General features: G+C 48.4%; 3 protein-coding genes across 10 annotated transcripts in view; 1 reads left to right on the top strand and 2 right to left on the bottom strand.

The window, feature by feature from the left end:
- SYTL3 (synaptotagmin like 3) overlaps positions 1 to 1,438 on the bottom strand; it is a 94,210-nt gene extending 92,772 nt beyond the window's left edge. The window contains exon 1 of the mRNA XM_089922211.1: positions 883 to 1,438. The gene's annotated coding sequence lies outside the window, so the exon portion shown is untranslated. The remainder of the gene's footprint in view (positions 1 to 882) is intronic.
- Positions 1,121 to 11,991, top strand: DYNLT1 (dynein light chain Tctex-type 1). Of its 3 annotated transcripts, XM_089922220.1 has the most exons (6): positions 1,162 to 1,225; positions 1,611 to 1,871; positions 3,963 to 4,004; positions 7,463 to 7,586; positions 7,963 to 8,040; positions 8,342 to 11,991. In XM_089922220.1, the coding sequence occupies exons 1-6, from the start codon at positions 1,199 to 1,201 to the stop codon at positions 8,410 to 8,412; spliced, it is 603 nt and encodes a 200-aa protein (XP_089778346.1). In that variant the 5' UTR covers positions 1,162 to 1,198; the 3' UTR covers positions 8,413 to 11,991. The 3 variants fall into 3 exon arrangements, with proteins under 3 accessions (XP_022416101.1, XP_022416093.1, XP_089778346.1); XM_022560385.3 differs by lacking the exon at positions 1,611 to 1,871 and having other exon boundaries at positions 1,143 to 1,225; XM_022560393.2 differs by lacking the exons at positions 1,611 to 1,871; positions 8,342 to 11,991 and having other exon boundaries at positions 1,121 to 1,225; positions 7,983 to 8,038.
- Positions 4,321 to 26,957, bottom strand: part of TMEM181 (transmembrane protein 181) — a 52,776-nt gene continuing 30,139 nt past the window's right edge. Inside the window, exons 7-17 of one of the 6 annotated variants that reach the window (XM_089922218.1) lie at positions 22,479 to 22,559; positions 20,712 to 20,811; positions 20,053 to 20,207; positions 19,716 to 19,807; positions 18,686 to 18,743; positions 17,945 to 18,047; positions 17,324 to 17,375; positions 15,290 to 15,372; positions 14,232 to 14,321; positions 13,400 to 13,466; positions 4,321 to 5,666 (exon numbers count right to left, since the gene is read on the bottom strand). In XM_089922218.1, the coding sequence (XP_089778344.1) occupies positions 5,504 to 5,666; positions 13,400 to 13,466; positions 14,232 to 14,321; positions 15,290 to 15,372; positions 17,324 to 17,375; positions 17,945 to 18,047; positions 18,686 to 18,743; positions 19,716 to 19,807; positions 20,053 to 20,207; positions 20,712 to 20,811; positions 22,479 to 22,559 (1,044 nt within the window). In that variant the 3' untranslated portion in view covers positions 4,321 to 5,503. The other 5 variants (XM_089922219.1, XM_030760261.2, XM_089922216.1 and 2 more) reach the window with 5 other exon arrangements.

Genomic DNA, 26,957 nt, shown 5'->3' with positions numbered 1-26,957 from the left:
GAATAAAACGGATTCTGCCAGCATGGAACTCAGATTCTATAGCACAGAAACAAGGGTTGCAGATGAACTGAATGTGGGCTCTGCAGCTTAATTCTACCAAGTCTCAGGGTCCTGTGGTCAGCCCTTCCTGGAAGGATGGGAAGTGGGTTTTAGCTATTGGTCTTTAGAGAGGTAAGAAGTGACAGATTGACTTTGAGGGTGTGGTAAAAACAACAGAAAAAGTAGCCCCCAAAGTCAAAGGTTTTAGCCTCAGATCGCATGCAAGCAAGCAGGTACATATATCCCAGCCCTTCCTGGAGAGCGCCATACCAGTGCCCAGCGCCATTACTAATTTTTTTTTTTTTTTTTTTTTTGCGGTACGCGGGCCTCTTGTGGCCTCTCCCGTTGCGGAGCACAGGCTCCGGACGCGCAGGCTCAGCGGCCATGGCTCACGGGCCCAGCCGCTCCGTGGCATGTGGGATCCTTCCGGACCGGGGCACGACCCCGTGTCTCCTGCATCGACAGGCGGACTCTCAACCACTAGCGCCACCAGGGAAGCCCCCGTTACTAATTTTTACAAAGACCTTTGTAGACAAGTTAAGTGTATGTCTAGGTCATTCTGGTTAAGGCAGCCAGAAAGTGTGCAGCATCTTACAATGTTTTCCACCCCCCAATTTTTTTTTTTAATGGTGACTGTAGGAAAAAAAAAAAATCTCATTTATATGGAAAACTTACCTCCCCAAAGGAAGGTTTCGTTCACAGCTAAAGTTTCCTAACCCTGGATCCCTAAGGGGACTGCAAACAATATCTCAGACAGCCCATCATGTTCATAAATCACTTTACAGTTTGTTACTAGGTGTCCAAACTCGCTTGAACGTTCAAATTAACCCACACAGTACGAACCGGAGAAAGGGGCCAGGACGACTCTTCCCCTCCCGAACTGGCTTTGTCCATTTGTTTTGTTTTCGTTGCTGAGGTGTAGGGAGCTGCCGGGATTCCCTGGCGGGTTCCCGCGGAAACCGTCGGCTCCGGCAGCACGGGAGAAGAGGCGAACCCCCAACGGCCGCCGGGCTGGTCGGAGTTGTACTGGCAACTGGGTCAGGGCGGGAGTGGGCGGGGGCCCTAGAGGAGGGCGGGGCCAGGAGCGAGGGGCGGGGCCTGAGTGCGCCTGCGCAGTGCGCTCCACTCAGGGAGGCGGAGGCGAGGCGCCGAAGGGAAGATGGAAGACTACCAGGCTACCGAGGAGGTAACCGCTGGGTTGGCGACGGGACGGGTGGAGGCCGGGAGTTCCGGGTGCGGGTGGGCGGCGGCAGCCAGGGGCTTGTGCGGGCACCCGGGCCGCGTCTAGACGTGGGCAGCGGCCGTCCCCAGCGCAGGCTGACGGCACCGACGCCCTGCCGAGCGCTTCGCGGTGACCCGCCGCCGGGCCGGCTCAGGGCGTCGTCGCCCTGCCCGGGGCGGGGCTCGGGGGGCGGGGCGTGGAGGGGGCTCCGCAGCCCTGGGAAGCCTTCTGCCGGCGGCACTCCCGGGAGACCCCCCGCCGCGCCGCTCGCCTCCCCTGCGCCCCCGGCCCGCCACGCCCCCGACCCCGAGAGAGCGCCGCCACTCGCTCTGTTTATTCCGTGATTCAGACCCCCGCCCGCGGGTGGGGAAGACTGAAGGCCGCCCCTTGTGTGTCGCTGATGCACGCGAGACTCCAGAGTGACCCGCATGTACAGTCACGTCTCTCAAGTCCCTTCAGTCAAGGATTGGATCCTCTGGCTGTGGGCAAAAAGCAGACGTGCCCAGTAGGAGAAGCTGCCTGTCTTCGTCTCCACACCTGTTCTTCGGTGCTGCGCGCAGCGCCCACCGAGGCCACCGTCACTCCCATTTCATTTGAGTTTCAGACGACAGTAAGATAGCTTTTATCTGTGGGGGGAGAAGAGTCATCTCTTACTGCCCCAGCGAAGAAGCAGGGGAGCGCATGCAGTTATTTACCAAGCAGACGACATTCGCTGTAATGACGTGCGCCGTTTCATGGCTTTCCTTCTTCCTTCAAGCTTACGAGCATTCACATTCAGGGAATAAAGCTGATGGGTGCTCCTCTTATAGAATAGCTGCCCATTTTTCTTCTCACTAAATAATTCTTGTTGAAATACAAATAAATGGAGTCCTATTTATTATGCAGCCTGTCAAAAATAACAGGTTCTTTTACCATTTTTGAAATTTAGTCTAAGCAGGAATGTTCTGAGGGAAATACATATATATATATATGGCTTAAGGACTGACCTTAAGAGTTTCCGTTTTTATCTCATTTCCGAACTAGCACAAACCGTCTATGGCAGTGTCGTCATCAGTGTCTGAATGCTGGCAGCAATCAAGTGAATAATTAGGAGAAGTCATAGGTCAGGAGCAGGGAGTCAAGGGAAGACCCCTGTAAACTGTGCGCTGATCTAATGTTGCAAAATGGCTTGTATTATAGGAACATTGAGTAACTTTTAAGAAAGGAAATGGCAGCATAGAGGAAGCCCTTAATACTGGCATTTTAATCCTCTGCACTCTAATTCTGGCTCTCACCAATGAGGTGGCTAAGTGACTTCATTATTTCAGATCTCAACTGCATATCTGAGAAATGAAAGGGCCCAACAGAGTGATCTGTGTTTTACACAAGATAAAGCCCTGGGAGGTTGAGACCATGACTCTCTTCTTTCTAGGAGGCCCGCTTTGGGCGTTTACTAATCCACCCCACTCCTCCTAACAGCCTCTGCATATCCTCTAACTTCATGTAGATACCTGGATCTTTGTATGAATAACTCTACTCTCTGTTCCTTGTTCGACTTTCCTGTAGAAACTGAAACTGCCCAGTGGATTCTGTACAACTGCTGTACTTTCCACGAAAAGTCCATTGAAATGCCCCTCACCCTTTTTCATATTTTAACCACATGGAAAGTTATACAGGGACTTTCCTGTATGGTTTAGGATCACTGAAGTCTCTTGGAAAGATCCTTTAAACTTCGAGAAATAATTTACTCTAGGGTACTGCAGATTTTCATTAACTGGGTGAGTTGGCTTTGTCTCCCAGTATGACTTCTGGGTACAGCGGGTGGGCTTCAGGCAGTCAGCTCTTGATCCTCCTGGGAAGAAAGGGGCATTGCTAGCACAGGGCCACAGTGGTCAGCAGCCCGGCAGGGAGGAAAACGCCCTGCTGAACTCTCTGCCTTTATTGCACCGGGATGCACATGGACTGAGGGCCTGGGGCTGCCCTCTGGAAAGCATCTGCAAAGCTCCGGAAATAAGGTTCCCAGGATTCAGAGGGAACCTTGTACCCATTCAGATGTACCATATGTAAAAAGAAAGAAAAAAGAAAGCCATTTATATAAACTCCTGGCACTAGATTCCTGCTGAGAGCCCACCTCCCAGCTCACCTCGGCACACTGGCGGGGAATGGCTGTGCCAGCAGCTAGCTGTACAGTCCTGAAGTAGGACGGCACTGAGAAAGAAGATACCAACAGAAAATAGTAAAATCATGGTGTATCTTACCACAAATAGTGGCTAAAAACAAACCCCCAAAACCAAAACGTCTTAAGTTTCAAGCCTCCTAACAAGTTTACATCAGGGAAAGAGTCAGTTAATTTATATAAAAGTCAAGTAACTCATTAAACTTCTATAGTAATCATCCTAGCGGCCAGCTGAAATGGATGGAGAGATTGAATTTTAGTTTAAGGTGAAGTCGGTCTTTTGGGTCATGGCATGATTAAAACAGAAACAAACCAAAAAACCTTTAAATTGTATACATGTGTCCTACGTCTCCTGACTGCCTCTCATTAGCTCTGTGATCCTCAGAGAGCTACTTAATGTTTTCCTCAGTAAAATGAACAGCCTGGTTAGATTATTTCTAAGGTCTTCATTTCTAAATCATGTTCATTACCTAAATTTGCATTCATCAGTGCAGTGGAAAAGGATCGTTTAAATCAATCAAACTTAACTAATTTTCTTCCTTACAGACTGCTTTTGTTGTTGATGAAGTGAGCAACATTGTAAAAGAGGTAAGAGGAGAAATGCTCCCTTTTTCAATGTTTGATTAATGGCTTATATGAGTGAAAATAATGTGTTTTAAATACTGTCTTGGAATTGTTTCAACTGAGCCTGTGTGTTTTGGCATTTCAAATAACAGTTTTTACTTCAATGAATATCTGGATAAGAACTCTCCCTTGGGGCTTCCCTGGTGGCGCAGTGGTTGAGAGTCCGCCTGCCGATGCAGGGGACACGGGTTCGTGCCCCGGTCTGGGAAGATCCCGCATGCCGCGGAGCGGCTGGGCCTGTGAGCCATGGCCGCTGAGCCTGCGCGTCCGGAGCCTGTGCTACGCAACGGGAGAGGCCGCAACAGTGAGAAGCTCGCGTACCGCAAAAAACAAAACCAAAACCAAACAAAACAAACAAGAATGCTCCCATATTATGTAAATGATATATTTTAAATGAGACAGGACATTTTATATACTAGCATTATTACTGAATGTTACTAAGGCTTGATTCTATAACCTTTTAGCATCAAAGACTCATGGTAATAATCACATTGGAAAATGTAAATGTGCATTCCCTGTGTGGTAACTGCCATGGTATGTGGTGCTTTGAGGGATTAACCCACCTAGTGAGTTCAGAGCTGGAATCTGAGAAAATGGGAGGAGTGTTAACTCAGTGAAAAGAGGGGGACAGATATTCCAGGCAGTGGACAAGTGCAAAGGCCCTGTGGTAAGGAGTGTGCGTGGTGTTTGAGGGATTGGAGGGAGGTGGGTGTGGCTGGACCAGTGCTGAGCATGGGGCAGCCTGGGGCAGGAAGGAGGCCAGAAACGTTTTCCTAGTCAGCTTCCCTCCCTGGGTACACTGAGCACATAATGAAGCCAGGGGCTAAAAGACGGTTATTAGATGATCTAAGTTTGCCAATACCATTTGAGGTTATATATGTGATTTGGAATTGACTCCAATGCAAATTATCATTAATGCAAGTTATTGACTAATGGCAGAGTGATAAAGAACCACACCCTATTTTTGTGAACACCATTAAAAAGCAAAATGATTTTGTTCTGCTGTATGTATTATTCCACATCAGGCATGATTTTCTACTTGCTTTCAGGATCTATAACAGTTTGCTTGTCATTGTTTTTCTTTCTTTTTTAAAAATTTACTCATTTAAAAAATTTTTTTATGTTTGGCTGCGTTGGGTCTTCATTACTGCGTGCGGGCTTTCTCTAGTTGCGGCGAGCGGGGGCTGCTCTTTGTTGCAGTGCACGGGCTTCTCATTGTGGTGGCTTCTCTTGTTGCGGAGCACAGGTTCTAGGCGTGCAGGCTTCAGTAGTTGTGGCTCGCCAGCTCTAGAGCCGCAGGCTCAGTAGTTGTGGCGCACGGGCTTTGTTGCTCCACGGCATGTGGGATCTTCCCGGACCAGGGATTGAACCCGTGTCCCCTGCATTGGCAGGCAAATTCTTAACCACTGTGCCACCAGGGAAGTCCTTGTAGTTTTTTGAAAAAAAAAAAAAAAAAGTGTTTCTTAGGAGCATGGTAGGGAGCAGGAAGATGGGTGAATTTCACTAGAACTCAGACATGGAGCTGGCTCATCGTGAAGCCTCCTTGGGCCTTGCTTGTTTTCTTCACTGTCTTTGACTTGGTTCCCAGGCAGCAAGTACCATTGCAAGTAGACCTTCCCAGTCTCCCTGGAAGCATAAAGTTACAGTGTGGTGTTACTTTCAGCTTTTTTTTGCCACTAGGCAAAAGGTTAATTCTGTACTCAGCTATTTTAAGGATTGGGTAGTAGTAAATTTGGATGGGTACAAAATTAGCGGAGGGTTTTCCTCCCTCCCTGAAAAACAGTGAATTCCAAAGCATGTGTGGAGAGACTTGCCGGAGTGAGAGGTTTAGCTCGAGTGCAGCCCCTACTTCTTTGGGGACACCCAGAGCTATCACCACCCTGGTCCCAGGTTCAGCTCTCAGCTGGGGAGGGAGCAGGACACGGCAGAGGGTGCGGAAGAGCTGTGCCAGTTTGTGGGGGCAGCAGCCCGCTCAGGTCCCAGGATGACTAGGAATTTCCAGCGCTAGAATATGGCGTGACTGTAGGTCGCTTTTGTTCCTCAAAACCAAGGTCTCTGGGCTAGGCCCCAGGCCGTAGACCCCAGTCTGTCACCATTGTATACAACTCAGGGACTTTTTCTCTCCATGTCTGAGGACAGAACTTAGCCCTCACTGAATGTTATTATTTTAGGTCGTAAGTGTCATAAAAACTCAGTTTTCTGGTTTCCAGCACAAGTTAGAAAAGGAGTAGAAAAGAAAGCTGCTTAGAGGCAGGCACACAGGCACCAGCGTAAAAGGCCCAGAGAACCGTAAAATGGGACTATCCTTATTACCAGCTGGACCAAGAGTTGGGGCCAGGGACCGTGTGTATTCCTGAATACCCTCTGAAGCACACAGGGTGAACCCATCCAGAATACAGCACAGAAAACGAGACAAGGAATTTCATAATAAAGAAAAAATTCATCACAAACTAAGTTTTGGAATAGATAGAGGAGTTCTTTAGTTTTCTGAAAAATGTACTTTTGTGGTAACATTCCCAGAAGATGCTGGGTAAAGGAAGTATTTGTAAATATCAATACATGATTATTTGGATAGGTTTGTACATTGTCAGTTGTACAACCGACAAAAGATTCCTCTATCTCTGGTGTACTTTTAAGAAAGAAATAGGCAAAGGAAGATATTTTCTAGCCTCAGTAGGGAGAAAACGTGTTCCTTATCTCCAGACGGTAACCACAACAGCAAACATTAAATTCAGTCAAAATGTTTAAAAAACTTGACAGATCAGATGCTATATAATTACTTTTTTTTTTTTTATTTGTTTGGCTGCACTGGGCCTTTTTTTTTTTTTTTTTTTGCGGTACGCGGGCCTCTCACTGTTGTGGCCTCTCCCTTTGCGGAGCACAGGCTCCAGACGCGCAGGCTCAGCGGCCATGGCTCACGGGCCCAGCCGCTCCGCGGCATGTGGGATCTTCCTGGACCGGGGCACGAACCCACGTCCCCTGCAACGGTAGGCAGACTCTCAACCACTGCGCCACCAGGGAAGCCCTGCACTGGGTCTTAGTTCCAGCATGCAGGATCTTCGTTGTGGCATGCGGACTGTTTAGTTGGCGGCATGCGGGATCTAGTTCCCCGAGCAGGGATCGAACCCAGGCCCCCTGCATTGGAAACGCACAGTGTTAGCCACTGGACCACCAGGGAAGTCCCATATAATTACATATTTTTAAAACTGAATATAAAGCATTCAAATGAAATACAACACTGTTAGAACTAAAGGTACATTTGCAAAGGAGTCCTCGTGTTTACAAATAAGCTTATTTACACTTTATGCAAATTGTATTTCAGCAGTTCTTAGGGTGCAGTACTAACTGTGCTAACCTCAGGAGTGGCTGGAAGGTGTTTGGTGTGTTCTGCTAACAGTGACCAGCTGTGCTCTGTCTTCCAGGCCATAGAAAGTGCCATCGGTGGCAACGCCTATCAGCACAGCAAAGTGAATCAGTGGACCACAAACGTAGTGGAGCAAACCTTAAGCCAACTCACCAAGCTGGGGAAACCGTTTAAATACATTGGTAATGAATTTTTGCCTCTTGTTTATATTGGTGGTGGTTCTTTAAATACTGATCAGAGGCGAGTCTGTGTCAGGAGAGCAGCGTGGCCTGAGCTCAGAGGAGGTTCCTGGTAGGAGCAGGTCACTCGGCTTGTGCACGTAACCACCCACCTGGCCTGTGGGGCTGCGGGAACGCAGGGACGTACCAGCATTTCAGATCTGATGCTTTTAGAACAAGCCTGTGGTGATCTGTTGATGTCCTAGGACCTGGCACTCTACCCCTAGAATTTTTATCATGAACATCAGCCACGTGATCTGTATATATATAATGAAAGTGGACAAAAGGGAATTTGTGTTGCCAAGTATATTTCTCTAATAAAAGTCTGTTTTTATCGAAGTGACCTGTGTAATCATGCAGAAGAACGGAGCGGGACTGCACACGGCAAGTTCCTGCTTCTGGGACAGCTCTACTGATGGTACGTACGGTTTTCATTCCGTTCGTGAAGGCTTGTCACGGGCATTTCCCTGAAGGCTCTGCAGTGCCTGGACCCTGCTGAGATCTAGATTATTCAAAGCGTTGTTTTATGAAATATGTGCTTGGATGTTTCCTGTCTTTGAATGCATGTCTATTAGAGTCACCTTTTAAAACATTTGATAGAAGAGAGACTGGCCAGCCTTCTTTTTTGGCCACAAAGAGTTAAGTACACGATCGTGAGAACTCGGAAGGCCCCCTTTCTTCCCAGTTTTCTGTCCTAACCCGCCTCCTTCCTCCCGCAGGGAGCTGCACAGTGCGATGGGAGAACAAGACCATGTACTGCATTGTCAGCGCCTTTGGACTGTCCATTTGACCGCCCTGTCCAGCCTGTGATCTTTCTCCTTTTGTCCCAACATTTCTCTTCCATCTTCTAACCACCAGCCATCTAGTAGTCAGTGATCACCTGTCTCACTCTCTTTAAGTGTGTTTTTGTGGCGCTCTCAAAATGTAGAGAAAAAAACCAAATAACCACACTGTTCTGTGACCTGCACACCCTAAGTCAGAGGAGTCATCACCGAAGGTAGTCAGGAGCCTGTCCTGCCACTTGTCTTAACTTTGAATGTTTCTTTTCAAAGGTGCTAAAAGCCGAAATCTGCTAGTGTGAAACTTTCTCTACTCTCTGAAATGATTCAAATACACTAATTTTCCATACTTTGTACTTTTGTTAGAATAATAAATTATTCCAGTTTAAAGTGTGTGTTTTCGTCATAGTCTAAATAGTATCACAAATGAATTCTCCATATTTAGTTAGTGGCTTTAGAATCTATAAAACTGTAAAAAACAGAAGAAGTTGCAGTTCAGCTCTGGTCCTCGCCAGTACAGCGATTTGCTGATCCACTCGTGGGACCAAGATCCTGACCGCTTTGCTGTGTTCTGGTTGGAATTCTCCCCTTGGGCATCAAATCCTTCCCTCAAGGGCTTCTCTCCTGGAGCTTAAGGGGTGGCAAGTGGGCAAGCTGGTCTTTTCTGATAGCTGGAGAGCTCTGACTCACACTGTTGGCCCAAATCTGCAACACTACAGCCTCTACTCCTGTGTTTTCTTTTTCAGTAGCAATCACAACAGAAATGTTTGTTTTAGTACCTTACGGCTTACACAATGCTTTCACGATTATTCATTTTGTGTCCACAACAGTTAGACCGTTATTTATGAATCAGAAAAGGTGTCTGGAGGTTTTCTGACTGATTTAAAGTCATATCCAAGTAAGTGGGGAGGTGGGCCCCAAAACCGGTGAAGCTCACCTTTGGGGCTCGTGCCTGGGCCACGTTAACATGGCAATAAAGACAGACACACCTCCGCGTCCACCTGCTGAAATGAAAAAACCCTGCTCTTGTCCCTAAAGCAGCAATGCCTGAATGATCAAGTTAACTCCACATGCAAAGAGCAAACAAATCAATGTACATAAATAAGGATCAAATATTAAAAATTTATTAACATCTACCAGAAAGGTAGTCTCTTAGTAAAAGGCGAAAGATTTATACGATCTGAAGAGAAACCAGAGTATAGAAAGGTAGTCTCTTAATGAAGCCATTCCCGAAGTGTAAATTTGCCATAAATAAACATTTATTCACTCTGATTGACTAAAATGATCATTCTGTGATCACGTACTACTGTACTCACGGACAGTTCCAAGGTCTAATACACAGCTTCATCTTTCCTTTTGAGCTTAAGGTTTAGAGTTGTTTTATTTTACAGGTATTTACAGTCTCTGTAAAAAGGCAGAGTTTTCAGTAGCAGAAAATCCTGTGTTTCACAGTCTGGTATTACAGTTCCCAGTATACCTAAAACATGTCAAATCAAGATGAACAGGGTAACAAGATGTCACAGACTAAAGCAACTTCCCTTTGGCCTGCGGAAAAGATTTGTACCTTTGTTTTTCAAAAGTCTAACCTCTAAGGCAACTGGTTTTTAAAACCCTCAAAATACATAAATGTACTTAAATGTTCTAAGTCTAGTCTTCACTAGATGTCCCTTTTAATCATCCCTTCTATGAGCCTCTGTGTTTTTCCCTGTGAAAAGGATTCCAGGAAATAAGTTACTGACCACATTATAATCTACTGAACGTAACTGTACCTTCAGTAAATAGCTCATGGAATTCTTGAGGCTGGTGATGTCTGTATTGTAACCTGACCATTTAATGGGTTGGGTTTACATAATGTATCTAAACTTTTATTGCAATCTGTAATTATTTACAGGAACAATCTTACAAACCTTGAATATATTTTATATGTCCTCTTCTTTAGCCTTTCAAATGGGGCTTAAGAGAGAGAAAACTGCATCACTCACTGCTTTAATGATTTAATAATAAATCAAGCAGACCTTTATCCACATGGATAATGAAGCTCTCCCTAGGGAAACTGTGAAATGCCTATGGTCATCTTCCAGGTTCCCTAGACTGGACCAGTATAAAAATTATCCCAAAGATGATGTTATTCAAGCCGTTACCATGGAAGAACTAAAGTCAGCCCTTTATAATTTAAGTTCGCAAAACTTTGATACCCTCCAAGACCAAAAAATAATCATAGTAATTTTCTTGCTACTGTCTAAAGTTTCTGGCAGACTTTGGTGTTTTAACCTAATACCTATGGCACATATAATACACACTAAATGCTATATATTTTAAGCAAATTTTTACATGTAAGATGTAATATGTTGACACATGATACCAGAGAAGAGAAACTGAAAATGCATGACTTAATAAAGAACCGTTTCCCACTTAAGTACTTTCTTTTGTAACTTTTCCTCGTTTCCAACTTAGTTACAAAAAGTAAATAAATACTCCCGTATTTTTCATTTCACTGATTTGACGCCAGTAAGAATCAAAGGATGAAGGTATCAGTCATCAGTTAACAACTACACTGTAGGATGAGGATAAGTTTTCAAATGTACCTAATGTGTCCAGCTAAATGCCTCAAACACTGTACATCTACTGATACATAACAGCATTCCAAATTATGGACAATTATTTTATAATGATTAAAACTTGTAAACTATATCATACTAGGATACATGAATCAGCACAAGTAAGTTTTCATCAATTTACATAAAATTACTTAGTCTTAATAGAAGTTGTAAAATCTGGTAACAGAAAATTTCTTCAATACCTCTGAATACACAGAATCAAAAAAAATTAATCACATCCTTGCAGCAAATGTAAAAAACCATGTGAACTTGAATTACCCTTGCAATAATACAATTGTTTTAATTCAGACTTTCTTATTTACAAGGTTTTAAAAACAAATATAAATGGAATCCATAGTAAAGGTGCATTATCATTAAAGTTTCAATTAAAAAGAAAGATATGAAGTCATAATGAATAGTCTCTCATGAACCTCTCTAAGGTCCCAGCACTACCTCAAGTGGAATATAACTTGTAGCCCTGAATGGTAACTGGAGAGTTAATGTATACATGGAGGAAGTGCGGGGGCTGTTTGCAGAGCAGAACAATCACGTCCCATACCTCTGTGTCTGCCAAGATGGCATCAATCAGGATGTCTGCAATGATCACAGGTAAACCATTCAAGAGAGAGATTACTATGCATGCCAAATGAAAAGCAGAGGAGGTATCTCTACCTCCTATAATTAGTCTTTGACAAAAAGGAACTGGAACTCTCCAGGGCCTTCTACGATGCCACAGATACGGCAGCTCCAGACGGCTCTTACACAGAGCAATTCATCTGTTTACCTGACGACCATGCGAGACACACAGGGCCGGAATGATTCCCAACAAGTTACCTTCTCCCCAGAGATGTTCCTCCGTAAGCCACCTAAAATGTTTTACCTTCTTTCGTCTAGTTTCCAGATGTGAAGCTGAAGAACTTTTTGGCAATAACGAATCTGTAGTAGAGTATACCAATCGCTTGTTTAACTTTTATTAAAAAAAAACAAAACAAATAGAGCTCTACAAGGCATCATCTTTGACACAGTTGCAGAAACTCCTGCTTACTGGAATTGTAATGGATACCCTCCTCCCCATGAATATGAATGATGTCTCTATGCACAGGGACATCATGCATATTCATGATGTAACGCTCACACGCATTACTCACGTGTGCACACAGGCCCTTAGAAAACTCTGGCAACAAGACCCTTCCCATGGGAGCTGACAACCTGTCAATCATCTTACCCTTTCCTTACGAGCCTTATCAAACGCTCCTCAGAACTCCAAGACACCAGCTCTGCTTTGGTGGCAGTGAAGGGCTAGGACCTGCCCACCCTCCTCCCTTTCCCCAAAGAGCCATTACACATGTACACATTTCACACAGCAACCGACACAAGTTACCCATCGCTTGAGATGCGTGATCTTCCAGAGCACAGGCCACTCGGTGGGGAAGGACTGCCCTCGTGGGGCAGCCACAGAAATAGGCTTCCCTTTGGGTTTAAAGGGTCAAAAGTTGGTACCACGGGGCAGGGAAGAAAGGAAGGGAGCAGAGGAACACCCCCATGCTGTGGACCTTATTCCTAAGGGCTTTCCAGGAACTTGAAATGAGTAAATTTTCTTTTTAAGTACATAATTCTCTCTACTAAAAACAGCAGTAACTTCTTTCTCACTGGAAACAGCCACCCCTCATATGAAATCTTTGAAACATGATCTGGCGGCTGAAACTTTTCGTCAGAGCTCTCTTCCCAAATCAGTGCAGTCAGTCTAACAGTAAATTTGGCCCAATGTTTAAATTTGTCCTCAGTTTTGGTTTCCCTTTCAAAAATATGTAAACAAATAAGGATCAGGAAATCTCTGCTTGTAAGAGAGGTCTGCGTTCAGGCAGGTACAGGGCAGGCCAGGAAGCAGGCACGGGGGCTCAGTCACTCTCAGACCCCTCCTTGTACTGGGCCCGGATGGCCTGGCCGTTCTGCAGGGGCATCTCTTCATAGTCGCTCCTGTTACAAGAGAGGCCTCTGATACCATTCGGCTTTCGACAGCACTGGGTTTATTCTCCTCTTCACACTGACCCGCCGTCCTAACAAGAGCCCGTTTCCTAGCCTCGCTCTCTCCACTTCTGTCACCAGCTGATTCCTCCCACCCCTCCGGCCCCACCCATCACCAGGGTGTCTGTTCTTCCAGAAAGAACTGCTCTTCCTGTGGTCACCACTCACTCAGGTGTCCAGCAGGAAGGGCCACTACCCACCTAAGCCTGAGTAACGTGACAACAGAAAACCAGGGGATCACATGACTCTCCCAGGTGAAAGAGACCGATGATACCTCTGAAATCGTCTGAGAATGGTCACCAGCCTCTCCGGTAAACACGCGAAAGCAGGCTGAGCGCTCGCCCCGGGGCAGCCTTCGGCGGAGGTGGGGACTTACCCGTATATCACATCGTCGTCCGAGTCGTTGAGCATGGAGAAGGCGGGATTGTCCTTCAGCTGGGACTCTGAAAACCAACAAGCATTTTAACGTCACTAGCCCAGAGAGGCAGGATGCTGTTCTAGAAGAAGGGTGGGAGTCAGAAAGGGCTGGATTCCAATCCCCGCTTCCCCGTTCACCGCCTGCGCCTGCGTGAGCCGGACAGGTCGTTCTGTTCCCCGGGGGGCGCCGCGGGAAGACTGAGCGGGAGCCTGGGGGGAAGGGCCGCCCGGAGCAGCCAGCGGGCGGGCTCCCCGCACCCCAGGGTCCCGCAGGTCCTCACTGGGAGCAGGGCCGGGAGACCTGGTCTGCCTGCCGCGCCTGCCCGCCCCGGGCCTGCGCACAGCTGCTGGTCCACAGCCCGTCAGCCGTCACCTCCGCCTGGACCCTCTGTGCACGTGCTGAGAGCCCCCCCATGGGCAGCCAGGTGGCCCTGCCGCCCCGGCCCCAGGGAGTTCTCATTCTCCTCACCCCGGGGCAAGAGGGCTGTTTTGGTTTGGTTCTTTTGGGAGGTGGGGCGGGGTGTGCGTCTGGCTTTCTTTTGAAGGTCACGGCACTCATTTCCAACAGACTTTATTTCGCGGGGCTGACGGACACGCTCGTGTCAGGACCCACGGACACACTCCGTTCCTGCATCTTGGGCTGTAAGGACACAGCACCTGCTGGGCTCCCCCTGCGGCTCAGGGCTCACCATCCGAGCCCGCCTGGTCTCTCCGCTAAAGAGGGAGCCGGGGAGGTGGGGCCGGAGCTGCTGCCCAAGCTCCCTGGTCAGCGACCCTGGCCGGCGGCTTACCGTACAGGGCGTTCTTCGAGGGCGAATACACAAAGGCCAAAGTGTAGAGGTAAAAGTTCAGCAGGCCGTAGAAAGATAAGAATTCAGCTGGTGACACTGGTCAAGGGAAGCAGCAGAGCTGGGACACCGTCTATTTGGACACGTCAGCCGGCCCCCTCCCCCAACCGTGAGTGACTGCTGGGCATCAGCCAGGACCCCGGGGGCCACACCCAGACATCGGGCACCACAGGGCAGGCCCACGGCCGGAGGGTACAATGCCTTTTCAGGGGCACCCGGAAACCACAGGTGAGCCGTGCCCTCTCCTCTCCATGGAAGCCTCTGGAGGTGGCAGGACCTGATGAGAGCAAGTCGCAGGCAAAGGGCAGGAAGGTGAGTCAAGAATAAAAGGAAGAACTGGATCCAGACTCTCAAACTAGTCCTTTTTAATCTTTTCTGGATTACACACCCCTCTGAGAATCTGATAAAAGCACTGTGTGAAATTCAGTCACAAAATCGTGACAAATCATGCATTGATTCTAAGGATGTAAGTAAGAGAAGAGGGATGAACCCCAAGGTTCCCCTGATGGATGCCATCACTGAAAGCGGGAGTGGGAGGCACACACTTGACCCGATTATGCATCCAAACGAGGAGCCTACTGCCAAGGCAGCGGGGCCTCAGGGACTCGAAGGAGGTCCCGCTGCTCACAAGCCCTCCCTGGAGACACAGGTGTCAACTGCAGCTGGACGCATCTGGGACTTGGTAAGGGATGCCATCTGGGGAGAGAGGACCCTCGAATCAGGCCTCGGCCTCTCCCCAGTGCCCTGCAGGGAGAGGTGGGCAGCCCTGGCCTGACCCGAGGCTTGGATGGTGAGTGGACCCGCTGCAGTCCCTGCCCCCCAGAGAGGAGAGGGGGGCGTGGAGGGTGGGGGCAGGCGCTGGGGCCCCTGGGCCTCTCATTCACACGGACCGGGGAAGAGGGCCCCAGGGCATGCCTCTTCCTGACTTTCACAGGCCTGCAACGCTACCCACCCCACCGGGGTGTGTGCCTGATGCCCGACGTCTTCCCACGAAAGGATATAATTCTGGTAGTGAGTTGACAGTTCAGCTACAAAGTTGTCTTGTAATACTTGTGCTCCGAACCTTAAATAAAGGATGACGATGCTGAAAGAGAAGGGGGGTGGACAGTACATAAAAACATACCAAGAAACAGCACTGGCTGCATATAACTTGCCACATTCACTGTCTAGTCACGATTTTATCTGCATGGAGACTCGTACACGTGCACACGGCCCCTCCACTGGGCTCCTGGTCTCAGATCCAGGGACGAGGTCAGCAGAGGCCGACACAGCCCTCGTTGCAGCCTCGAGTCCAGGTCCCCCGGCATGTGCTCCCCCTCTGCTCTTACTCAGTTTGTGCCGTCTGGACCATCTCCTCCAACAGACCACCAGCCCCCGGGGAACAGTCTGCCCGTCTTGTCCTCTTCCCCCCGCCGGGCAGTGGTTCACATACCTGTCCGACACCTGCCCACCAACGCATGTGCCGACAGAGGGTTCTGGTACTGGGGAGCCCACTTCCCCTCCCTGGGGTCCAGTCTCCACTCCAGCCAGACAGTTTAATAAAATGTGAACCAGGTCCCTTCACCTCCTGGCTTAAAACCTTGCGAAGGGTTCCCACCACTGAGAATGGAACCGAGACTCCTCACCACGGCCTGCGAGGCGACCTGACCTCCCAGTGGCCACCCTCCCTCGCGTCCTCACGCCCTGCGACGCCGCTGTCCCTGAGCCCAGGCTTCAGGGTCCTACTTCAGGCCCCAGGCCCCCTGCTCAGAGAGCCGTCCCCCACAAGCCTCAGTACAGCAGCCATGGCCCTCCTGCCATCGTCCATCCCTCTGCTTTCATTACGGCGTTTAGGCTATTTTTAAATTTTTTATCACTGCCCTCCCCCACTGGACTATAAACGCCATGACAGAGAGGAACCTGTCTGCCCAGTTACCAGTGGAGGCACTTCCTGGGTATCTGCTGCATGAATGAATCCCCTTGAAACTCAGACGAAGGAAGATCCCAAAAGGATAACAACTTCTAGACAGACGTACAGAGGTCACCACAAGGAGACAGCAGCTCCCAGCCCGTGGACTGGGGCAGCCTGAGGGCGAGGCTGTGTGAGGGGATGTGAGGGCTGCTGATGTGTAAAAGGAGGTGAGGGTGTGCACGAGAGGCTGCACCAAGGGCAGCAGAGAGACTGAGTAACAACACGTGAACCTCTGTTTTCAGGTGAATTTAGATGCTGAATAAAACCAAGCTCGTTTTGAAGACCAGGCCAAGTTCACATGCTTTGGTGAGGGATGCACACAACTCCTGCAGGGGCGGGTGAATGAACCCAGATGCCTCCAGGATCCGCCATCCAACAAGGCTGGGACCCTAGCGCAGTGGTGGAAAGCCGGCCACTCGGAGCCCGGAATGGCTCCCACCAGGGAGAGGGCTTGAGAGCCACTTATTTGCCATCCAAACAACCGAGAAAGAAATGCAGGTAACTAGATGTTATTCCCCGTCGGGATTTTGATTTTAGGAGAAAGCGACAAACCAGAAACAAGCAAGCAATTATCTGGAATTCATTCAAAGAGCCGGCTTTCTGCGCTCCCTCAGGCCGGCCCGCGGACCCGGGAGAGTCCTCGGCACCTGCTCTGCTGCATGGCATCTCCTGCCCGCTTCCCTCGAGCAGCAGCGTGTGTGCTTCAATGATGCCCGCCTACAGTCCTGTCTTTGGGGGAGCAAAAGGACCCCAGGTGCCAAGCACGTCACCCAGGATTCTAACTCTCTGACTTGTCTCTACTGCATCTGCTGCCTTCCAGGGCACATGTCAGAGCAAGGGGGGAGCCCGAGCAGCGCTGGGCCGCGGGCTTCGCCAAGCTCTTCTCTCCCCTGGCGCGAACAACAGAACGTGCTCCCTCAGCCACCACACGCTCAGGGCCCTGCCGGGGGAGGAGGCCTCAGACCAGAGGACACAGCTGGCTAGAAGCACCCTAAAATTAACCCCATAAAACGGGAGAAAGACATTCATGACGGTAAAATAAAAACCCACATTTTGCTTCTTTTAAGAAATAAAGTCTTCTTACCTGATGACAAGCACTACAAAAGTCAATGCTGTCAAAAATTTCAACCTGAGATCTGAAAAAGAAGTAAATACTCCCATTAAATCACCAAATTGGAATTAAATTCCACGGATCCCAGAGATCTTAAAAATAAAGCCAGACCTTCTGAACAAAACCCTTCTTCCCTCTGGACTTTAAACCTGTCAGTACCTGAAGCCCAGGAGAAATGCTGTCTCACCTCCCCGGAGGCCAGGAGGGTCTCCCAGCGAGGCCGTGGCTACTATTATTTGCTTGTGACAGATTGCGGGAAAGGATCCTATGACATCAGGTGACTTGTCCCAATTCAAGGACGAGGAAAACCACCCCTGCCACTTTGTAAGGTGCGATTCCAGAAGGATCCAGGCAGCTCCAACAGCCACACTGGCACCTGGGGCCCCAGCTGGCTTCCACCCCACAGGCCTCCCTCCAGCGTTGGCCTGAAGCACTGTCCAAATGGCCCCGAGTCACCCCTGCAGCCCTGGGCTCCCTGGGGCTGAAGGCGCTGCTCCAGCCCCTGGGTCTGCCCTCCGGGTCAGGCCGTCATTCCCCGCAGCCCGTGCCAACGCAGGCAGCCCTGCACCAGGGGGGTCTGAGACCAGCGCTTACCTACATAAGGCATGTGACGCAGCTCGGAGCAGGCCCGCACGATCAGGAACAAAAGGTATAAGATGTACATGGCGGCCACCACCATGAAGAAAACCTTCATTCCCTGGAGCGAAACCAGACGGGCACTTGAATGACAACAGGGTCTCGGTGTTGCTTCTCCCTCCGATAGCATAAGCAGGAAAGCCAGAGCTTTCTAAGTGGGACCCGGAGCCCTGAAGGCCACAGCCTAGAGCAACACAAGAGCACGCTGCTGCCGCTCTGACTGTCCTCATCCCGGCTCAACCTTTCTGTGAGCGCAGGTGGCCAGCTCACCCCGGGAGGACACCCCGGCCCCTGCTCGTCAGACGAGCAAACGCCTCCATGACACACGGAAAGTTCCGAGCGTGGGGCCTGGAACGTAGGAGGTGCTCAATAAACGGCAGTGGCTCCTCTTTGTCCCTCCCCGGGGTGAGGGCCTGGCTCCCTGCCCCGCCTAGGAAGACAGTGCTATGTGTCCAAGAAAGCATCCAGGCCTGGGTCTCAATTTTTCTGGACCTTGGTTTTCTTTTCTGGGAAATGAGGGGTTGAACTAGATCACCTAGAAGACAATGGGTCTAAACCACACATGAGCTTTTTATGGACCTTGCCATATAACCAGTTGGCAAGTTTGTATCAACAGCACAATTTAAGTTACAAAATTCAGTGACTTTTTATGACAGCAGTTAAAAAAAAAATTCCTCTGGATTCATTAACAATCCTTACCTGAAAATTTCCTGTGTCAACTCGATACTGGTACATCGGATCATGTAATTCATTAATTCTAGAAATATGATGTTATAAAAAAATAGGTTAATAATTAGTTTACTTTTTATTTTATACTTTCTCTCACTTGGCTTTTTAAAAAACTTACTAACATACACTACCTGCTGACCAACGGTAAAAGATTTTTAAAAAGTAATCCTCCATTTATGAGAAATCCCAAATTACCTATTGAAAATACACAGAACACTGCTAACCTTACTGTCCACAGTCAACAGTATTGTGAAGCACAGTATTTATCATTAAGAAAATCCCTATACTAGTTCTCTCTCCATTTTAAGAGCTGTTTTCCAGGCACCTTTTCAACGGCATGTATGGGCACCAGGAAATAGATGAGCACACAAAGAAAGCAATAGAAGTAAACATAAACTTCTAGGAAGCGCGTTTCAAAATGACACTGGGCTGCTGAGACGACAGGGAAGAGGGAAGCGGGGACATGTGCTGAGTCCTATCATTGCTGTGTCAGGTGCCCACATCATACCCCTGAGATGGGACTAGTTTCTGCAGAAAATCCTACTTGGGTGAATCAGGTTGTTACTACGTTAGGCTTCTGCGGTGGTGCCATTTTACAGACGGACAAAAATACTAAAGATCAACCCTGGGAGCTGGTATAAGGATGGGGAGGTTTAAAGACACAAGCCAAAGGAGAAACTTAAAACCTCTGGGGACACTGGCGAGCCAGGAGCCGACCTGAGCGTCATTCCTACAAATGAAGTCTCTGCCTCTCCGAAGGAGAAATCTGAAAAGACGTGGTCTTTTTCGTTTTCCACCTTAGACTAGAAGAATCGTGTCCATCTCTATATGCCATTCAAGCAGAAATGAACCCTCAGTTTAAGTCACACTAACAAATCATGAAACACGGGGTGACAGATTCCCTTCTGGGTGAGTTCACAAAACACAGTCAACTTTGGGTCTGTCCACCTTGTTCAATGCTTTCCAAGACTGAAGTTTCACACATAATAAAGTTACTCACGTCTGCCATATTCCGAGGGTAACACAGGCCAACCACAATAGTCCAACAGTGAAGCATTTGGGCAAATAGAAAGTCAAGCACTTCCTTTCTCCCTTAAAAAAAAAAAAAAAAAAAAAAAAAAGGAATAGAGAAGTTAGAAATTCTAGCAAACTATTACCCCCTCACAGACCACAACGGATCATAGATAACTCCCATCATTTCCACACAGCACACACTCTTCTGTTGACTATGAGGCTGAAGACAGGTTCCCAAGGGCAAGTTCACCCTAAGGTTATCACCAGAGTCTGGAACAGAAGGACTGAGTCCCCCACTCCCTCCGGAAGCGCTGACGGCTCACCTGCACCCGGATTCCATGGTACACGCACAGCCAGAAGAGCAGCAGGGCGCACAGGAACACAGACTGGAAGAGGTCGTCCAGCATCCCCGGGAACCAGCTGTTCACCAGGAAGGAGAGGGGGAAGAACGGGTCTGCAAGGCAAAAGGCAGACAGGCCTGGGAAGGCAGACTTGCCAGCACCCGGCAGGGCACCCGGCCCCGTGTGAGGGCAGAACTCATGATCGCTTTCCCCCCGGCCAGAGCCATGGGGAAGCTAGCGAACTAATGGCTGTCTTGTTTTTCAAAACACCGAAAAGCCAAAGAACAGATTGCTCCAGGAATAAGTACTGAGCGCCGTCTGCTCGCGCCAGCCGCTCCTCCCCGCAGGCCTGGGAGTCCTGGCGCTGCAGCTCTGGAAGCAGATGCTTTCTGGAGCAGGGCACGAGAAGCAGACAGCACTGCTGCCACCCCCAGCCAAGTCCCAAGACGGTGTCTGCGGCCCTTCTGGGTTTTAACCTCCAGGCAGGGGGAAAGCTGCAGGCACCGCCGCGTCCTGGAGCAATGTCCCTCGGGCCACAGGGCGCTACCACCTGTTCCTTCAGGGGCCCCCAGGCCACCCCCAGGACGCCTTTCAGCTTTCAACGTTAAAGGGGAAAGCGCCGAAGTAAAAATGGCACCTACCGTTGTAAAGTAGCAGTAGAGGCAGGAGAATGGACATCCACTTCTGCTCGATGCCCCAGTCTCGCATGGAAAATTTCCGGAGGGAGTGAGCAAACAGGCACTGTGAACCAGACCAGGCCCCCAGTCACCGTCTTTGCTCACCCCGCCGAGCATCACCTTACGTCTGTCTTCCTAAATCAAAGGTCTCAGTGCCAGCCAAGACCTGATGAGCCAACCCCTTGCTGAACCGACCCTGAGACCACCAGTGACAACTGGGAGAAGACGGTGAATTGCTGCAAAGGAGCCTCGATAAGACGGTCATGGCTGTTCTCACAGGGGCAGGAGGTGATGAGGAATATAATGGCCATAACCCCCCTGGCCCCCCAGCCTCCTTCTGGGCAGGCTGTTTCTATCAGGCCGGCTCCCACTGAGCCGCAGGGAAGGACCTCCCCGGGCACAGGCCACAGGCTCCCAGAGGTGCGACTTTCACAGATGACGCCAGCTTCTAGGGAGGCACCAGGGCTCCCAGAGGAAAAACCAAGGAATGAGGCTTATAGACAACCACGGTCAGACAATGTGCTTCTTTTCAAACACCTCCCTCAGGGGCAGTGGCCCATGGGAGAGGTTTCTTTAAACTCTAAAACATCATACAATTTGTGATTTTTAAGCCTGGAGTCGTTTTGTTTTTTTCTGCAGTCTAACATAAGCCAATAATTTCCCAAGCAGTTTGGACTTCCTGGGCTGATGGACCATTTCCCCCAGTCTGTCTGTCAGAATCAGGCCCATTTCTCTTGTTTGAGAACATGGGGCCCTGGGTACCAGTTCTCTGGGCCCCAGAGTACGGCAGCAGAATCCCAGGCAACAGAAATCCTTCAAGGAACAGCAAGGATTTCTGACCAAATATAAACAGCGGTTTTCCGCTTTCCTTTAGTGAGTTCACCAGGGGAGGCCCTGGCCATCCCAGCTCTCAGGGTACTCTGTGGCCGTGTCCTGCCTTCCAGCCACACCCAGATCACCACCGTCTGGCACTTCCCTCACACGTCCCCTGTGAGCCCGTGTCCTTCTGTATACAGCTAGTCTGCGAAGCAACAAGTTCCTTGGGGGGCAACTGGAGCGGCCACCACTGCTAAGAACGGACGTCCTAAACGTCACTCCCTCCGCGTCAGCACAGGGCAGGCCGCTGACGGGGGCAGGATACCACCCTCCAGGCACACTTCCTTTTCCTCCAATTTATAACTTCCCACCTTCACTGGCTGGGCCTCTGTGGGGACTGCCTGTACTCTGTGGGTTATCACCCCCCAAAGACACGGTGCACCAGTGGACAGAGACCTCAGATCCCAAATGAGCCGAAAGCCTGCACGTCCAAAGCCCCTCATCTGCACTCTCCTGAAAAAGCCCAAAGACTGAAAGGTCTGGTCCACTTTTCCAAATGTAAAAGCCCAAGAACGTGCTGTACCTGCACTCAGAGAAGGTCATTCAAACGAGGCAGAATCCCTCCACACAGGTTAAACGGCACTTCTCACCGCACCCTCATGAGAATTCACTTACAAGTCAGTGACCTGTAATTACCGTGGCGCTACGCAGTGCTTACTTATTAAAGATGCCCCAGCGTTCTTGCAGCACAGCACCCCAGAAGAAATACAGGACATTTAGTACCATCAGGTCGGCCCACTGGATGGAGTGTCTCAGAGTTCAGGTAAACCTCCCGCACTCTAATAACCATAATTTATGAACTAACTCTGCCCGTGTTTGGATTCTGACACAATCTGCTAGGTGAACGGTACTTACAGTGACAATGAAGGTAAGCACCACAAAGACGAATCGGAACCAAATTTCCAAGTGGGAAAATGCAGGGTCGTAAGTCTTCCACTAAAATGGAAAGCAGGAAAACAATTTGAAAAAAATTCATCTAAAAGGAAGTACACGACATTATTTATTTATTTTTATATGGTGTGCCCATACAATGGAATACTATTTTTTTTTTTAAATGTCTTCTATTTATTTTTGGCGGTGCTGGGCCTTCACTGCTGCATGCGGGCTTTCTCTAGCTGCGGCGAGCGGGGGCTACTGTTTGTTGAGGTGCGCAGGCTTCTCACTGCGGTGGCTTCTCTTGTTGCGGAGCACGGGCTCTAGGCGCGTGGGCTTCAGTAGCTGTGGCTCGCGGGCTCTAGAACGCAGGCTCAGTAGTTGTGGTGCACGGGCTTAGTTGCTCCGTGGCATGTGGGTCTTCCTGGACCAGGGCTCGAACCCCTGTCCCCTGCATTGGCAGGCGGATTCTTAACCACTGCGCCACCAGGGAAGTCCCCACCACATTATTAATAATAGTTATCTCTAAATGTGAGACTACAGGTAGTTTAAAATGTTCTCTTACACTTTCTTACATGTTCTAAAACTTTAACACTTAGTACATTTTATTTTTATATTAAAGAACACACACCTTGTACCAAGAGTTGAAAATAGCTTTAAATGGTGGCATACTAATGATGAATCTGGCAGATAAATTATTCTATAATAATAGTAATAGCATTTGGCTTTTAAATCTCATGTCAAAGATCAATGCTGTCAATCTCTTTATTAGAAAAAGCCATGCTTTCCATGAAAAGAAACAGATTTTTAAACAACGCAAAAATGTAAGTATGATGTTCTAAAAAAGACTGAGCGAAACGTATAGATATGAATCTGAGACAAAAACAAATACTGTGGAATTATGGTTGTCAGTTCTTGTGCTGAGTAGTCTCACCCATACCAAGTGCATGGCTAACAGAGCGAGGATGAGGCCCCACGTGCTGACAGCTGGTGGAAGGCAGCCCTTCCCACCTCAGTTACCAGCCAGATTCATCACCAGACCCCAGGACATGGCACTGCACTGGGCTAGGGAGCCCCATCATTTTAATGCAGTGAATTAAAATCATCCGAGCAATTTAAAAATTGTAACAGATAGAGCAACAGATAGAGTTAAAGACACCAGATTCACCTTATTTGCCTCAAACATTAAATGTATATACACACACACACACAAAGACACTGGACACGAGGCAATGAAGGGCCATAATCTCTAGCTGATGGGGGACAGGTGCACCCTCTGGTCACCCCAAGCCCTGGGGGAACCCGAGTAGAGCCCAGTGGTCTCTGAGTCGCAAACACACCGCTGTGAGTGCAGGGACACAGCTCACTGGCTGTGACTCACAGGACAGAGCACTAACAGAGGTACAGAGCAAGCTCCGGCCATCTGCCAAAGGTCGCCCTCCCCACGTCTTCACCTGAATACTGATCGCATGACAGTGAGTAAAGCACCCAAGGCCAGGGGAAAATCCCTAAAAGGATCACTAGCACTCACTGAAGGCCAGTAACAGTAAGAAAAATGCACAATCAGAGGGATATTGTAGAGCGTGCTCCAAGCACTTTTATCTCAGTGGTGGGGAAAAATTAGCCTTCGACTCAATGCTGCTTCGGTCCCACCCAGCAAAGTTTAAAATCAAGGCCTGAAAAGCACAAACTGTTTCCAAGTAACGTTACCACATCCTAGAACAGAGCTCAAGGATATTTATCAGAACACAAAACTCTAGCAATCAATAATGTCTGACATTGAATCAAAAATACCAGATGTGTAAAGAAAGCAAGAAAATATGAAACATGGTAAGAAAAAAACTAATCAATCAAAACTGACCCAGAAATCGCAGACGACAGAATTAGTAGATAAGGACATCAAGAAGCTACAGGAGAGTTTGCATACGTGAAGCAGAGACCTGGAGGGTGATCAACAGCAGATTAGACATCACAGAGGGTATAAACATGAAGACAGCGAAAGAATCCATTTAAAATGCAACAGAGAGAAAAATGAACAGGGCATCAGTAAGCGGTGGGACAACTTCAGGTGGCCTAGTGGATGTATATTTGGAGTCCTCAAATTTCTACTGGCGGGAAGAAGGCAGGAGGATAGAGAAAATATTTGTAGAAATATCGGCCAAATTTTTCCCAAATTTGTTGAAAATTATAAACTCACAAATCCAGGAAGCTCAATGTACCCTAAGTACAAGAAATAGGAAGAAAAGTATACCAAGGAACCCCACAATCAAACTGCTTAAATAGGTAAAAGAGAAAAATCCTAAAAGTGGCGGGAGGGGGCTGGAGGGGAGGACAACTGTTACAGAGGACAAAGACAGGATGATAGATTTCTTGTCAACAAATGCAAACCAGAAGACCAATGTTTTCAAAGTATTGTAAATCAAAACCACAATGCAATACCACTAACATACCTATTAGAACAGCCAAAACTAAGACTGCCCTACCGAGTGTTGACGAGATGAGGATGTGAAGCAGCTGGGACCCTCACACGCCGCTGATGGGAATGTGAGACAATGCAGCCACCTTGAACCCAGTCTGTCAACGTCCCAAACAGTTAAACAGACCCCTGACACATGACTCAGCATCCCATTCCTAGGTATTTACCCAAGGGAAGTGAAAGCACATGTGTCCATATAAAGGTTTGTACACAGAAGTTCACAGCAGTTTTATTTATAACAGCCCCAAACTGGAAACAATCCAAATATCCATGAGCAGGTGAGTGGATAAACTAACTGTGCTATATCCACACAGGGAGTGTCCCGCAGCAACACAAAGGAATGAACTACTGATACACCCAACATCATTCATCAGGCTCAAAGTAATTATACTGAGTGCAAGAACCCAAACATATTGTATGATTCCATTTACATAAAATTCTAAAAAATACAAATGAATTTGTAATGCAAGCAGAACTATTAACAATTGATGTTAATGGGAAAGTGGAAATCATAGTAATTAAGATCATATGGGGCTTCCCTGGTGGCGCAGTGGTTGAGAGTCCGCCTGCCGATGCAGGGGACACGGGTTCGTGCCCCGGTCCGGGAAGATCCCGCATGCCGTGGAGCGGCTGGGCCCATGGGCCATGGCCGCTGGGCCTGCGCGTCCGGAGCCTGGGCTCCCCAATGGGAGAGGCCACAGCAGTGAGGGGCCCGCGTACCGCAAAAAAAAAAAAAAAAAAAAAGATCATATGAATTGTGAAGTCAGAGATTCGGATTTACTTAATCTCAGATTTCTCCTCCATAAAATAGCTACTTTGAAGAATTATCATAACAATCATAACATTTAAATAAGAGGATGAACATAAAAAGTTTAGTGCAGTGCCTGGCAAAGAGCAAATATTCAGTAAATAATAGCTGCTATTATAAATCCCAAACACCACAGCTATTATGATTATTGCTATACTGTTTACATTTTACAACAGTATCATTTACAAAACGATCACAGTAGTGATTATGAGCAAATGATGGGGGGAATGTTGATGTGAACATAATATTCAAAAAGAAAAAAGTATAATACGTATCTTAGTTATAGATTTTAAGGCATGATCAAGAAGAGAAAAAAGAAGTGTTACCATCAAGAAAAGACTCACAAAATATGTTTAAAGTAACAGTGAAGAAAGTACGTATTTTTTTTACCCTCAAGGGACTGTAACTCTTAAGAAAGAAAATAACCATGGACTCCCCAGAAGGAGGGGGGATCAGTCTTAGGATTCTGTCAGAGGAGCACAAAATAATCAACTCGCTCACTTCAAAAATTAGCACTAGAAAACAATGCTTTACTCAATAAATAAATAGCTAAACCTAAAACATGCATTTTACAGGGTTGGCCAAAGAGTCTGTTCGGGTTTTTCCGTAACATCCTACGGAAAAACCCGAACGAACTTTTGGGCCAGCCCAATAGTTCTAAAATGTGAGTTCACAGGGGGAAAGGAGGAGAAAGATGAGGAGCTGGGGTGAAGAAGGAAGACAGTGTTAAACCCCGGCTTCCCCAATTGGATCCTGGGCTGGGATGTGCCGCACGGTGGGTGCTCAATACACTGTGATGCTGGGGCCAGTCTTCCTTGCTCCTGTGGCCCTTCCCCTGCCCTTTCTGCTGTAGGGAAACCACTGCCACACAGGAGCTCCCTCCAGGAGGCTGCCCTTGCCGGCAGCTGCTAAACAGAAGCACCTGTGTCCCGCCGAGGCCAGAGCGGCCTCACAGCTCCATCTGGCGTTCACTGGTGCCAAGGGTTTGAAAAGTCCTTCTTTTCCCTAAAGTGAGCCCGAGAAGAAGACGTGAAGCTCAGAGGACAGGGCCCCAGCCCCTCCGCTACAGACAGCATAGACAGCAGCCCTCCAGTAGCTGTGGGTCCAGTGATGCTGGGGCCAGGAGGGCAACGGTCCACAGGGATCCTGTCAAGCAGTGGTCAGTGCCTGTGCCCTA

This window comes from Delphinapterus leucas, chromosome 12, assembly GCF_059928025.1.
Source record: "Delphinapterus leucas isolate spDelLeu-1000000601 "Yukka" chromosome 12, BTC_Dleu_Yukka2, whole genome shotgun sequence".
NCBI classification, from domain to species: domain Eukaryota; kingdom Metazoa; phylum Chordata; class Mammalia; order Artiodactyla; family Monodontidae; genus Delphinapterus; species Delphinapterus leucas.
The sequence above is the reverse complement of the archived record's forward strand: the minus strand, read 5'-3'. Positions and strand labels throughout refer to the sequence as shown.